The sequence below is a fragment of the Amblyomma mixtum genome, chromosome 6 (assembly GCF_055824585.1).
Source record: "Amblyomma mixtum isolate Tamu chromosome 6, ASM5582458v1, whole genome shotgun sequence".
Taxonomy (NCBI): Eukaryota; Metazoa; Arthropoda; class Arachnida; order Ixodida; family Ixodidae; genus Amblyomma; species Amblyomma mixtum.
In genome coordinates this window covers 69473555-69489493 of record NC_143017.1, presented here as the reverse complement: position 1 = coordinate 69489493, position 15939 = coordinate 69473555, and the positions used below count along the sequence as shown (strand labels likewise).

Genomic DNA, 15939 nt, shown 5'->3' with positions numbered 1-15939 from the left:
GTCACACCGGCTGCAGATGGGGCCTGGCCTCATATCGCGCCGTCGGGAGGCCTCCACGCTTCGGTTCGCGCCGTCGCGCGCGACGCGGCGGCGGCGCCACCATACTGAGGCAGCTGCTTAACATGCTTCGCATCCACTGGGCTTAACCTTGATAAGCCTCCAATTTTTTGATGGAATTTTGCCAGCAAGAAATGAGTATTTTGCTACCAGGCAAACACTGACATACCTCAAAAGAGCCATAGAATCTGTTTTCACTGAAACAATTCTATCCCACATGAAGAACCAGGGAATGAGAAAGGAACTGCAAAGTATTTCATGGATGCTGCCAATTCTTTCTTTTCGAGATTATCCTCATATTAGCGCTGCCACTGGGAACTTGCAGGGCCACGCCTGGTGGCGGCAAGCGTAGCATTCTCATGCAAAAGGTGCCATGAAGGATGCATAAGGGATTCAGGTCACAAGGTAGGGACAGACAGAGAGGTCATAAGATAGAGAAGCAATAAGAGTGTTACAGGGGTTCAGAAAAAGTGACGAGACAACAGACATGTTTTATTTCTACATATTCCTAGTAATTTATTAGAGCCTTTAAGACAATAAGTTAACAGCATACATGAACAATATCGCTTTTTTTTTTACTTTTAACAACGAGCAAAAAAAAAGAACAGATGGCCAGGTTGTCTTCTGAGAGGAGACGCATGCTCTACAGATGTTTACTGAATCTGCAGTCACACAAAAAGAGATCACTCTACTTAACAGGGGGAGAAAAAAATATATTCACGGGGGAGCAAGACATGGCCAGTATGTGTTTTTGTGTGTGGGCGTGAAAGAGTGAGCTTCTCTTATTCCTTCGGCCATCGTCGGCCATGGCGTCAATTACTCGCAGGGAGAGAACTTGGGGTTGACAGGGCACTGGGTGAAGGAGCGAAGCTCATAAGGACGATCGCCATGGATAGTGGCTGCATCCAGGTCACTCTTCCGGAACACAATGATGCGCACATCTGTGTGAAGGTAGATGCGTCCCGACTTCGAGCTTGCAAACCTGTAAAGGTGACCACGGGTGTGAGTAAATACGCAAGTAGGATTTCCAAAAGCTGTGCAAGCTTCCCCAGACCATCTCAACATAACCTAGAAGAAGAGTGGGGCTACTCTGATCTCTGCACCACCCAAAATTCAGGGGGCACTTTGTTGACCTAAAGTGTTGTGAGGCGAAAGCCTTAAGCGCGGTGTTGCTGCTTGTGTCACTGATGTGTTGTTAAGATGTTAAGCATCGCCTCTTAAGAGTGAAACGCGACAGCATCTTGCAACGCTGCCAGGGAGTCCACAGAACGCCATCGCCCGTTCGGTTCTACGCCTTGCTCGTCGGTAAATTGGTTTTTGAGGAAAGGAAATGTATCTGTCTCGCATATCTCGGTGGACACATGAACCTCGCCTTAAGGGAAGCGAGAAAATGGGAGTGAAGGAAGACACCGTATTAGCTAGACGCCTTTGTTGTATTAGCTAGATGCGCCTTTGTTCGTTCCAAACCATCAAGCTTGCATGACAGAGTGGTTAACATGCTCGTCTCGCACTCCGGAGACCGGGGTTCGATTCCCGAACGACCAATTTCCTACTCGGTTTTATTTATTTATCTGGTCTGATTAAAAAGGTTATTTGGCTAATTGAGTGATTAAGCAATTAACTAAACTCATTGCCACTTACTTGGAGCATCACTATACGATCCCTTTAATTGGTTGCATGGTTAGTAGCCAAAGTACAATTGGTCCAGTCTGAAATTCGCGCACTGTGACGTCACGACCGTTTCGACCAATTGAAAAGCGTGACATTTCTGTCGACAGCTCCCGATTACAACGATGAGGCATTAAAGGCTTCCGCCTTAAAACTGAAAAAGCTGACTCATGTACCTGAGGTGGATAAGGTAGCGGAGCCAGCGGCTTGCTTCAGAGTCTGTTTCCGATCCATCGGTGGGCATGAACAGGGTGCGTTGCCGAATGAACGTCTGGCAGTTGGGAGGCATGTCCGAGAGGTCGTATCGAACAACAAACATCTTCACCACAGTGTTATGAGGGTTGAATAGCGTCTGCAGAAACAGGGAAGACAGAACACCTCGTGAGAGACGTCAGCAACACAGCTTTTCAAGAGATCAAGTGCCAGCGTAGTAGAAGGGATGCACCGAGTTATAAAACAAATATGCAAGGTGCGACACAGTTATAGCTAACAGCTCCAGACTTGGTTAAGCACTTGTAGCTGTTGTGCTGTGCTCTGCATAGCTTCCTGGTCTGAACTGAACTTGTCCTTGCACTTTTTCAATGGCTATAGACAAGATAAGAACGAATCCTACTCATCCAAGCTGCCTCATTCTGGTTCAAGAGGGAAGAAAAACGAAGGCCAGCCAAGAATTAGCAGCAGATATGAGCAACACTAAAATGACTGCACAGAATAATCATTAGCAGTGAAGATAAGGAGTCAGACAAAAGACACGTAAGCTTTGTTGCACAGGCTTGTGAAAAATCTTTTTCGATGCTTACCCCACTAAGATGAATAACTTGTTTGAATACAGTGATAAGGAACAAATCAGCAGTAACACATACCTAAACTGCAGTTTATAATCATGCAGGTACCTTGCATTCTGTGGTTATTCTGAATAAAACAGTGTGGGATATTGTTCGATTTTTCCAGAAAGAGCATGGTAGTCGAAGAGTCGAGTACGTGTTGAATTGTGGCAATACAACACTGAACTCCACCTATATACCACACAGATGAAGACCAAAAGTTTTTGAGCAAAAGCAAGCCAAAAAAACAGCTGAGCAATGGCTTCACAAAGACAAATAAAAATGCAGTACAATATATGCAAAGGTAACATGTTATAAAACTCGGCACAGAACTGTGAAAGCCCCCTTTGAAACTATTAACAATGACATGACATTAGCCCTTACAGCAGCGATAGGACACGAAACAGATGCAAAATTTTTGGAAAGGAAAATCACTGAAAAATAAAAACAACACACCTTGCAGACATGCAGCTCTGTATCAAACTGCTAGACACTCACCACTTGAATTGTTCCCGTCTTTGGAACATGGTAACCTTTCATGCCAAGGTTAATATGACCCTGCAAGAACGAAGAAGTGGGAATTAGCACTGATTGTACTACCTCCGGAGAGCACAATTCAAAACTTTTTCACTACGGAAATCAGCGCCTATGTCACAGGCAATGATGAAAAAAATTTTGGTGTGCCTTGCCGGGCTATACCGGGGAAGGCAGAATTTCAGCTTCGCTCCAAATTTCACTCCGGCTTCAATAAACCTGTTCTGTCAAACTCAAGGAACACTTTCTCTTATGCTCAGAGTGAAAAAAACCTTCCTTTCCCCCTTTGGACCACAAAGAATGCTTTCTTTTATATTTCACACTGAAAATCCTTAAAGGTGCACTGAAGAGGAATCTGAACTCGTCTTTTTGCCGCGGCAACTCGATCTGCATGTTCCGAGCATTCTTAGAAACAGTGACTTATTGCCCTGTGTGGCCGATTTCCCTAATTAAATCGCATTAACGCCCGGCTCCCGCCTTTTTTTTTTAATTCTCCCTCGTACGGTGGGCGGAGTCAACCAACGCGGGGAGTGCCTTTCAGCCAGCTCCGTGGAGGCTTTGCTTTCGCTTCATTTTGTTTTTTAGGTTTCTGCGAATAAATAGTTTCATTTGCAGATAATATAACCGCAAAATAAGCCTGCAGAAATAAAAATACGCGCGCACTATTTGCTTCTACGGACTACTACGTATTACTCCGCCGATGGCAGAGCGGCAAGCCGCCACGGGACTGGGTGAAAGGCACTCCCCGTGTTGGTCGACTCCGCCCACCATACGAGGGAGAATTAAAAAAAAAAAAGGGCAGGAGCCAGGCGTTAATTCGATTTAATTAGGGAAATCGGCCACACAGGGCAATAAGTCGCAGTTTCTAAGAATGCTTGGAACATGTAGATCGAGTCCCCGTGGCAAAAAGACGAGTTCAGATTCCTCTTCAGTGCACCTTTAACACTGCAAGGCAAGCATGACTTAATGCAGACAACAAAACAATTGTCAAGGAAGTCAAAGAAAAGGCAATCGCATGCCTGACAAAACGTCAAATTCCCATGATGGGCAACCCACAACAAGTTTCCCACGACCTGTGGCCTGTTTAGTTTGTCACTTCTAGGGTAAAGCTTGCGGCAAACAGCAAGCGACACTGAGTGGGCACAGCAGTATTCTTACCAAATAAGGTGAGACGACTTTGTCAATGTCCTGCAGCGAGTAGAAGAAGACAGTCACTGGCAGCGTGATGTGCCTGGGGCAGAAAGATCCGCTTGCCCCAATCTCGGCCACAAAGCCCTGCACAGTGCTCACTGGCTCCAGCCGACCATTCAGGACAGACTCCTGCGCACCAAGAGAAGGAAGCGCGGCCGGAAATTACTGACGACGAAGTGTTTTCTCAGTTGTAGCAGGGTCCTTTGACAGCTTCTACAAGTCCCAACACTTCCCTCAAAGTTTCAAACATAGACAAAATCGGCCACAGAACAAGTTCCACCACCAAACAGAAAAAAAGAGCAGCTGATCACTGTTCTGCTGACTACCTCCAAGGCAGAGAGACAGTTTGGTCAGGAGACCAAACGTAAATAGAAAGAAAGCAAAAATCCAATGCACACACAGACTGAAGCCTGGGTTATGCATGTCTATGTGCGTGACCCTGCATACTACAGTATACACAACGCATGTCTGCGTATTATGCCTTGTCCACAGAAAAAATTAGGCTGTGCTGGGAAATCACGGTGCCAGAGCATGGTCACTCCAAGCTGCATGTGAAGCTAATCCAAATGAGGTGCAGAAGTTTCATGCTTAGAGGAAAAGTATCAAAAGATTCTGGTTGTATCACCGCAATCATGGAAGTGAGTTGATTCCACGTGCTTATTCTGCTTCTTCCATACCTAGTAAATTAACTGCTGTTACTTTTTGCTCAGTACACACTGTGGGATAAAGTCGCATGGTGATGACTATTATACCGCCAAACACATTTTTCAGCAGTTTATATTTGTAGCGACAACATGAAAGAACTCGGATAACTTTGACATTAACATTATGTAGTGTAAAACCAGAGGCCGAATTTACATTTACACCAGGTGACTGAAGCCCTATTTGAGAGACAGCTTACATTACTTGGTTGGTATATGCTCTGCGACCAGACATGCAATTCAGACTACCACAGCTGAACCTCATATTTAGCGCAAACCCTCAGTACAAACCACATCGACATCCCAGCCTCACTTTCTTATATTCATGACACACAGTTTAACTAATGAGCTAGATATATCTTGGCATCAAAGGTAAGGCTGTAAATAGTAGTATGACTGGGGAAAATTGTGTACGCCCAGAAAACTGCTTTTTTTTTCCCCCACCAAATAGCACCAGAGGCAATATATACATGACTTAATTAAGCACTAACTGCCTGCCACAAGTCTCTGAAGCAATATAATGCAGTGTGACAAAAGAGGTCATATAATAAACAACTCCCTCTGTGAGAAACATAAAACAACTTCCTTTCAAATGCATCAGCAGTCCAGTCATATCTTTTCAGATAGTGACCTGCACAACTCTTTGACCATATGTAACGGCCTCATTCCATGATATCTGTGTGGGAGACATACCTAAACATCTCATTATTGGAAGCTAAACAAGTTCAGACAGGCAAAGGGTTCACAAGGTGAACTGTTGCACCACAATGCATGCCCTTAAGCAAAATAAACATATGACATTAAGTATAGTTTGCGCTTGGGCTCGTTAGTTTAACACTGGAGTGAATTGCAGGCGCTGCAAAGTTTTGCAAGTAAAGAAGAGAAGCGATGCAGCAAGGATGGATCTGAGACGGATCCCAGCGAAAGGCTTCGCAACGCTAGGTTTGAAGAAACGATCATCTTGGCCAAATCAAATAACACTTTGAAAAGGGAAATTATTCAAATCTCCAGAATGACTTCGAGACAGGAGGGAGCATGCATAAGCGTACCAATCAGTGGCTATTAGCAAGAAGGAGATGCAGCTTTTTAATCAGGACAGTAAGAGCGGAAGATAGGTACGACTGTTCAGAAGCATGCTTGCTTACAATACGATGCACGTGGCACAACCCGCATGGCACTCACAAGTGATTTGGGGCTCAGATGTTTTATGACGACAATGCATTTGCAAAAGTGTGCTGAGTTATGACAGACAGACTCAACGTGGTCCCAATGCAGCTGCTTCAATGACAACATGCTGTACTTTAACTTGCCTCTTGTAATAAACTGATTATTCATCTGTTATACAACAACTGTATCCTACCGGTACTCACCTATGGGGCAGAAACGTGGAGGCTAATGAAGAGGGTTCAGCTTAAGTTAAGGACAACGCAGCGAGCTATGGAAAGGAAAATGATAGGTGTAACGTTAAGAGATAGGAAGAGGGCGGAGTGGGTGAGGGAACAAACGTGGGTTAATGATATCTTAGTTGAAATCAAGAGGAAGAAATGGGCTTGGGCAGGGCATGTAATGCGAAGGCAGGATAACCGCTGGTCCTTAAGGGTAACGGAGTGGATTCCAAGAGAAAGCAAACGTAGCACGGGACGGCAGAAAGTTAGGTGGGCGGATGAGATTAAGAAGTTTGCGGGGATACAGTGGCGGCAACTGACAAAGGACAGGGTTAATTGGAGAGACATGGGAGAGGCCTTTGCCCTGCAGTGGGTGTAGTCAGGCTGATGATGGTGATGATGATGATGATGATCTGTTATCCTTAGCGTTTTCTTTTTCTTCAGTTGGTAGTGTGAGTCTAACAGTGTTGAATGCTTTTCCTGGCTTCTCCTTTTTTCTTGTACAACTATACAGTGCCTCCAATTTACTCCAGTAAACGTGTGATGCCGTCTGTGAGCTCTCCATGCACTACCCAGCCAGCAAACAGTTAATAAGGGACTCACTTCAAAGTTAACAATGAGGCTGCTAGTGGTGGTGGATGCGGGTGCACTTGAGCTGATGATTTCCTCCGGGGATGCTTCCTCCTCCTCAGGTTCCTTCTCAAACAATGCCCTAGAAACAACAAAGGACACACATGTGACACGTTGCTCAGCAACTCATGTATTACAAATAAAATAAAAAAGCAAACATAGAAACCTAACCTCTCAAGGATGCAAAAAAAAAAAAAAATAGCAGGCATCACCCCCCCCCCCCCCCCCCCCCTCTGTGAGTTCTATTTCCTGTGCACTTTTTCACTGTTCGTGCAGCAGCATAAAAAAAAAAATAAACCTACGTTCTGGAATGATAAAAATGCAAGAAGAAATCCTCCGCAGCCGCCTGGCTTATAGACGCAGACATTAGTACATAGTAGCACTGTACAGTTCACTACAGCAGCATGCAATGAGCCCCGTTTCTAGACCTTGTCACTCCCAAGAGTGCTGAGTGAGTGAAAAAAATCTGTGGCTTAGCATGGTTAAGCTTGGTAATTGCGAAAGCAATATCCGTACGCACGCCATGGTACAGCTGGTAGTGTAGCTGGTGGTGGTGCTTGTGGTTAGACTTGTGGTGATGCATCGGTTATACAATCCAATTCAATCCAATCCAATGCAATCCCATCCAATCCACTCTAATCCAATCCACTCTAATCTAATCCAGTCCAATACAATCGAATCTAATCCAATGTAATGCAATCAAGGTCAAATGAAGGTCAATGGTGGTCACCGCCGCGGCGCGATGGTGGCCACCGGCCGCGGCACGCAACGGCGTGAAAGTGCAAGTAGTATTGCTTTCGCAATAAAAGATTTGTAAAACAGAAATGAAACAAAAGCAGGGTCAGCATACCATCGACACCTATTTTTATACCATAACTTAGATTTTAAAGGTTCCGTCACCAAGCAACAGGAGGCCAAATAGTAAACTCTTGCTTTATTACACTTGTCAGGATGTTGAAAAAAAAAGGAAGGCACTGCAAAAATTAACCACGCATGATATCGACACAGGTGCACTGAAATCAGCATACAAGACAGAACACTTTAGCTTTACATGATAGTGAAACAAGAGATTTACGTTCAAGAGTCAATATAGCCACCCAGGCAACACCACTACTGGTGCCCTTGGAACCTATAAATGATACTGCTGTTGAGTAGAATAACATTTCCCAAGTGCCGTGAGGCCAACAATTTAAGACAGCTGCTTAAAAATCAAGAAGCGAACTCCAATAGCACACCTAGAGAATACCTGTTTGCTGACTAATAACTGGGTGCTTTCTATCATGCTGAACTGTACTGCAAAGAATCCCAAAATACTGACCTCTTAATTGCAGACACAGAAGTCAGGCTGCTGTCAAAATCAAAACTGGCTCCAGATTTTCGAAGAGGAGCCTGAAAAAAACAAAAAAAGTGCAAAGCAATTAATCTGACTGCAGCTTAGAAGGCAAGGCATATGAAGTCTGTGTGGATGCTAAGAGCATTTTTTAATACGCTACATGTTGAATACTATCCGCATTCCACAATCCATCTGACCAGTCAAATAATCAGAATAGTAGTAAGCTCAAAAGCATAGGTAGGTTAATAAACTTTGTATCCAGACAATAACTCAATTTTAACCGCCAGTATCAAGATCTAAATGGTGTGTCATGATTTACAACAAAGCAATACGCCCACCAAAGCAAGTGTCTGATGTGACAGGTACCATTATGTGTGGCCATTCCAGTTAACCAAGAAACTTTTTTTCTTTACATTCTCAACAAAATGAACAAAAGAAACATTTTTACTTGCACTCGCTACAATCTTTCATGGCATGCCATAAAAAATAAAAGCAAAGACACAACTGTACGCATTAGGAGAACACTCCACTGCTCAGACGTAAAAGCAGCGGAGTCTAAAATGCTTTATTAAAAGGCAGGACAGATACCCAATACTGGCTACCTTATAACAGTGCCCTTAGTCTTATTTTTGCTATTTACAGGCTGAAAGTCAAAGTAAAAATAATAAAAACAAAGGACTACATTGAACTAGCTGCACTGTTATCAAAAACTCCCCGAGACAAAAATGGTCCATATGTTCCAGGTTGAGACATTGGTCCGTTTTTTGTTCAGGGGCGGATCCATGTGTCACTCTTGCAGGTGGTAGTTAACGGGGAAGTCCCAATTGAACATGCATTCCTGAGACTTTTTCCCTTGCAGTTCGGCAGGATTTTGTTATAAAGAATTTATGCCCACCCTCCTTATATCAATCAATCCCTGGCTCTAATCTATCACCTGAGCTATCTAGACAACATTAACTTTTTCTTGTAAGATAAACAGAATGGTTTAGACAAACAAGATTTCTGCCCTCAGATCCGAGACTGTGAACATGCTGTTTAAAAACACCCTATTGCAAACTTTATACATATTCACTTGCAATCTTTATGCGCCGTAAAGCGAGCTTTTACTTTGTTCACAGCATCCGACTAGACTGCTCTGGTCATTTCTGGTGAGCCAGCAGCCACCTGCTTCCCTGCATTGACCTACTGCACTACAGCTTAACACAATGCAAGGTAATGCAGGAATGTTCCCTTTGTCAGCCTTATCTGGCACAGCAAGATATGATGGGCCTTACCTGGCATCAATAAGATTGTGCAAAGCCAAAAGCAGGGCAACTGGCCACAACATGAATGCACCATGATAAGGCTAAGATAACAGTGTGCATGCACCATGATAAGGCTAAGATAACAGCGCCCATAGCCCAAAGCAGGAAAAGTGATCAGGGCCTGAATGCAGCCTGAAAAGGCTCATTAGATAAGGCTATGCACAGCATGAGCATAATCAGGAAACCTGTTTGCAGGCTGGTTTTTTCTTTTTTTAGCAACACCCAAGAAACTGCCGCTCATCATCAACTGCTACAGTAAGGAACTTACAGGACTAGAAGTTAGTGGCAGACCAGTCTTCTGATGGAAGACCATTGAGGTGGCACTGTCCAGAGAGCGGCGGAACTGAGCACGCTCTGCTGCTGTAGGCACTGGATGATTCCGTGATTTGCACATCATCTGAAGCAAGACCAACGGCCGAGCGTGAACTCGCGCATGAACTTTGCTCCCTTTTTACCTTGCACCACTGAACAAGCCAGGCAGGAAGGGATGAATAAAGAAAAGCCAGGAAATTCCCTCAAGATGAAGCACCATTCTATAAAGAGTAGCAACGAAGTTTTATAGAAGCTGTGGTGCCTTCACTGCTAAACCTGCTCCAGGCTTCAGTAGCATGTAAAACAATGCGGGCCCAAGAGAATTTTTATGCGTGAAACTCGCCCGCTAGGGCAAGCAGCACAATTTTTCAGCAAGGATTGGCTCGACTCTCTCGATCAGCTCTGCTTTCTCTTTTTAGTGCATGCAGTGTTAAAGGTGCACTGAATAGGAATCTGAACTTGTCTTTTTGCCGCGGGAACTCAGTCTACACGTTCCGAGCTTTCTTAGAAACTGCGATTTACTGCCCTGTGTGGCCGATTTCCCCAATTAAATCGAATTAACGTCCGGCTCCCACCTTTTTTTTTTAAACTCTGCCTCGTACGGTGGGCGGAGTCGACCAACGCGTGGAGCGCCTTTCACCCTGTCCCGTGGCGGCTTGCCGCTCTGCCATCGGCGGAGTAATACGTAGTAGTCCGTAGTAGCAAATAGTCCGCGCGTATTTTTATTTCTTCGGGCTTATTTTGCGGATATATTATTTGCGAATGAAACTATTTATTCATGGAAACCTAAAAAACAAAATAAAGCGAAAGCAAAGCCTCCACGGTACTGGGTGAAAGGCGCTCCACGCGTTAGTCGACTCCGCCCACCGTACGAGGCAGAATTAAAAAAAAAAAGGCGGGAGCCGGACGTTAATTCGTTTTAATTGGGGAAATCGGCCACACAGGGCAATAAGTCACTGTTTCTAAGAATGCTAGGAACGTGTGGATCGAGTTGCCACGGCAAAAAGACATGTTCAGAATCCTCTTCGGTGCACCTTTAATGCCCATACACGCCAGTAAATCCTACATGTACCAAAGGTGGTAACATCTAGATTAATGGCAGTAGAGTCATTACTTTCATACACTGAGAACTTTTGACAAGGTCTTGCAAGTTTCACTTGGAATAATTAGGAAACTTACGAGGCCTTTCGTTGTATGGCAGTGGCCAAAGAATGAATTCTCTTAAGCCTTCCATGTCCATATCTTGCATAGTTTCTAACGCTCCATGCTACTTATATACCGTGCCTAAAATACCACTTCTGTGGTTTGTCAACAAAAAATACATCTGCCTATGTCACATAATTTCCATGTCCAGCTCGCCTGCAGTACTGTAGTACAGATCCAGAAAACTGGCACTTATTACGCGGAAACTAGTATGACTGTAACCCAGTTTTTAGAAGCCTCTGGGGACAAGTCTGATGTGTAACTCTTTATTTTGCAAGACAAGCATCAGCATGAAAACACCACAGCTTCTTTATTCAGAGACAATTACAATACACAACATTTACTCCTTTCCGTTCATGTTGCACTGCTAAAGTTGTACAGTTTAAGCTGTACTGCACATGGCATGCATTAAAGATATGTCCATCAAAACTATGCAGTCATTAGTGTTAAGGTTTTCTGGTGTCTATGACACTCAAAACTCCTAACAATTGTAGTCTGAAGATGTCCGAGATAACAAGAGAATTTCATTGCGAAAAACTGCCCATTAGCAGCTGCAATGACATGCAATGGTACAAAGTAACCAGATAATATGCACGATAATGTGACCATTATTTCACAGAAACTTCTTGATTTAAAAACACATCTCCAATTTAAATACTGTAATTTGCAGTTTACATAGCATTTTTCATCAATTAACTAGAGAAAAAATTTCACTTTTCCTACTTGTATTTTGAAGTAGCATAATTAACAAAAAAAAAAAAACTACAACTGAAACTTGTATGTATCAATACACAAACAGGTACTTTAACATGGTATTTTAGGAGCTACAGTTTAAGGTGGGGTGAGACTTCGAGATTAGTTTCCAGAAGTTGGCTGTAGATAAGCTGTAATAAGAGATATGGTTATAAAATTTTCTAACAGTGTTCGAAATAGATGCACCCAGCATTAGCGCTAAAATCTGGATTGAAATTTCGTTTAGCTTTTTTTCATTTTTTGTCCGTATCGTTTTTTTGCCAACTAATGTACTGAATGCAGTGTGCTGAAATTTTGCATGAAAGTAGAACCTGTTGTTTTACAAGTCGATATCATAAATATGTGCACTTAAGAAAAAGTAAATTTATTACATTTTATTCTCATTCTGCGTGCAATGAAATTGCGCCTTATGAATGTTTTTTTTTTTCATTAAAATAACAACGGACTTGGGCCTTTGAATCATGTAAAAGGCATTGGTTTGAAATCTGGGAATTTTGTTAGCTTATGCCTAATAGTTCGTAAGAAAAGGTATGTGGACTTCCAAAAATACTGTTTTGATAAAAATGCTGACAAAGCATCTGAAAACTCGCACCTTTCCGCTCGACACGGCCTCAAAAAACGATGAAAAAAGCGTTTCTAAAGTTGCAAATAGCCAAGTGCAATATATTTTCTGAAAGCTAGAAACATACTCTGCTAAAAGAAACTTCCACCTTTCCACTAGACATGACCACAAAAAAAGATTAAAAAAGCATCTCTAAAGTTGTGAATACCCAAGTGCAATATATTTTCTGAAAGGTAAGTGAAAAATCGACAAATTTATTTTCTTGACAAAACAAAGACTCACCCCACCCTAAGTAGTAAAAATTACATTCTGAATTTTCGATAGCTGATCATTACTTGCATTCTGACCTCTACAGCAATTCAAGGCTGATGCTTCACTTCACACTACCTTCTTTAACAGGTTATTCAAACATTGGAGCAATTAGCCTAACACTTGAACCAAAGAGATTAAATGGTGCTTCACAGCATAACTACAGTGTTTTCTCCAACAAATATGTACAAAAAACACGTCTGTGTAACTTACAAAAGCGGCTGCTCGCTTAGGTAACTCTACTAAGACGGCGTACAATATGCTAACTGCCCGCCTAGAGTTGAGTATGAAGACGCATAATGTGCCCAATCTTCATCGACTGCAACACTTAAGGATGTTCTGTAGGGGAAGGGAATCAATTCATAGTTAAGGAACTAAGGCAGAGAAGAAAATAGTGCTGAAGCTCAAAACAAACTAAATCACACTTGACTGCTGTGCAAAGTTTTCACACTGAACTTTCAACAATGAAACGGTGTGCATATATACTTAAGGGGGGACGAGGGTCTTAAAACTGACCTTTTTTTATGGCTCGAATCTCATGCAATTTTACACACAGATGTGTTTTTCTCTTCTGATTCCAAATATGTAGTCATAATTGAGCTGGTGGTCTTAGATCAAAAGTTATCTTAAATTCTAGAGTGTAAGTAGGTAATTTCTTACGTAGCTTTAATGAACTTTCTCATTGCATTTTCTTGCTTTTAATTACATGAATTGACAGCCAGTGAATTCTCATACCCGATGACATTCTTACTTTTTTTGTTTAGGCCACGTATAAATAGCAATTTACAATTAGCTTAGCGAGTTGCAGTGTCAAATACTGCGATATTTACTCTCGACATAGTATGTCAGGATGACATGCCTTTAGAGAAAAACGAAGAATGTCACCGGGTATGGGAACTCTCTGGCTATCAATTCATGTAAGAAAAGCAACAAAATGCAATGAGAAAGTTCATTAAAGCTGCGTAAGAAATTACCTAATCACATTCTAGACTTTGTAAGATCTAAGACCACCAGCTCAATTATGACTACATTTTTAGAATCAGAAGAGAAAAATGCATCTGTGTATGAAATTTCATGAGATTCTAGCCATAAATAAAAAGGTTAGTTTTAAGAGCCTCGTCTCCCCTTAACATGGACAATATGCTGACAGAAGCAATATAATATAAGCTGTAGTAGACAGAGTAATAGAGATAGACAAACAAGCAAAGGGCTAAAAGAGACAAAGAATAACAATGTTTTTTATTAAGAGAGAAGTTAGGAAGTAAAACTGAGAGTCTATACATATACACAGCAGCACTGCCACTACGGGTACAGAAAGAATGTAGGATACTAGAGACAAGATAGCACGGCACTGAGGTTCACAGCAGCATGTACCCACCTGCCTCACTTTGTGCTTGTGAATGAGGTTGCTGAAGATGTGGCTGCCTTTTCCAACCACTCCATCCTTCAGCTTCAGGTCACAGAGACCCTCGCTCCACGTCTTACTGTGCCCTAATGCTCTCTTATGACTTGCTTCTTCCCTGTCCACAGCGGGACCACATTTGCTACCACTAGCGTCACTCTCCTTCGCAATGGCCCTATGCACCACCTCGCCATTGCCAACTGTCCCTTCCACACACCGGTCTTTCACACTGGGCCCTGAAGTCCTTAGCAAGTCAGGTTTGGCAGCTGGCTGCTGCTGCTGCTGCACGTGTAAAAGTGGACTATCACTAGAGCTGCTTGAGATCAGTTTGTGTTTGGCAGAAGGTTTGCTCATGTGACACAGGCTCAGGACCTCCAGACTTTGCTTCAGTCCAATGCAGTCCTGTTCGGGCGACGCGGCATGGGCGAATTTGTCAACGGGCTTGCTTTCACCGGGTTGTTTTGCACCGACATTGTCCCCACAATCACCGAGCAAGAGCGGCGATGGCGGGACCGGAACAAAGGCAGCTTGCTGCTCGGGGGCAGGCAAAGTTGTTCGCTCCCGGATGTGCTGGCTCGGCCAGAAAGAAAGAGTGGCAGCTGTCACCGGCTCCTCTTTTCTCTGCCCTCGGTTCGAGGTGGCTGCGGCAGTGTCTGACGAGGCGAATGACTCGCTGGGCAGTGGCTCTCCGCTCTTCTTCAGAAAACGCTCTATGACGGGTCGTCTCGGAGTCCTCCCCCGATTACGCTCGGCTTGGGCTTCGCCGCTGGGCTCCAGCGGAGACTGGGCTCGGCTTCTGAACATGAGGTGCTCGGGCACCTCCACGCTGGGGCTCCCACATCGCGATGGACTCTGGTAGCGCTTGGGGTACATCTGCAGGGACTGTGGGGGATCGAGAAGGCTCTCTCCCAGTAGCAGGTCTGCCGAGAGGTCCCCCTTGCTGTGCTTCTTGGCCTTGCGTTTGGCGGGTGTGGACTCATCGTTCTTCACGATCCCGCCAGCGTCCCTGATGCTTCGGCCTCGAACCGGGGCAGTGATGATGGGGGCGCCCGACGGCTCACAGCTGGGAGCCACGGGCGTGGTAGGCACGGGAGGATGCTTGGCACAGGCGACTGCCGGAATGCCATTGGGACACCGGGGCACGGACTTGACGGACACCTTGATGGAGGCACTTCGTCCAAGGCTTGCCACAGGAAAATTGTGCAAGTGAGGGCTGCAGAGGAACTTGCTGGAGAATGCTTCCCCTGGCACAGATATCCTGCACGGCGTACGGAAAATGAAGGAAAAAAAATTAATTCTTGCTCGAATAAAACAAAAATACAGTTTGGCGAGAATCTTCGTAGAGAAATTAGGATCAGATGGATTAAATGTAAATGTAGAAACCAGTGGACTAAAAGCCATTTCTAAATATCTTTCCTCACAGTTTCATCAGCCGTAGTTAACATTAAGCAATTCTAATCAGGGAATTTAAATATAAGCTCCATTATGGACTTCACAGAGAAGACACTGGGAATGACTAGCTAAACACAGACATCAAGAATACCATGACTAACTGAAGCCCTCTTGGGCTTAGAGCAGGTTGAATCATGGACGTGCAGTACATTTCAGAAGAACCAGTCTGTTATTTTAACATGCTGGATAATGATGAGGCCAGCCAGCTGTGAGACAGGGGGAACGCAATAAAGGAACAACAATGACAACCAAACATTTAGGCAGATTTGCAACAAGCAGGTACAAGTCAGGCACTCCTGTCATATTCAGGTGGTTCTTC

At 43.8% G+C, this 15939-nt stretch overlaps 1 protein-coding gene across 4 annotated transcripts in view; it reads right to left on the bottom strand.

Annotated features, from left to right (window-relative positions):
- Positions 1-528: 528 nt before the first annotated feature.
- atos (atos homolog atossa) overlaps positions 529-15939 on the bottom strand; it is a 145775-nt gene continuing 130364 nt past the window's right edge. For 3 of the 4 annotated variants that reach the window (XM_089548067.1, XM_089548065.1, XM_089548066.1), the window contains 8 exons: positions 14145-15426; positions 9896-10024; positions 8309-8379; positions 6964-7072; positions 4242-4403; positions 3048-3107; positions 1902-2077; positions 529-1039 (listed from right to left, as the gene is read on the bottom strand). In XM_089548067.1, the coding sequence (XP_089404193.1) occupies positions 874-1039; positions 1902-2077; positions 3048-3107; positions 4242-4403; positions 6964-7072; positions 8309-8379; positions 9896-10024; positions 14145-15426 (2155 nt within the window). In that variant the 3' untranslated portion in view covers positions 529-873. Of the gene's footprint in view, positions 1040-1901; positions 2078-3005; positions 3108-4241; positions 4404-6963; positions 7073-8308; positions 8380-9895; positions 10025-14144; positions 15427-15939 lie in introns of those variants that run through there. The other variant, XM_089548068.1, reaches the window with a different exon arrangement.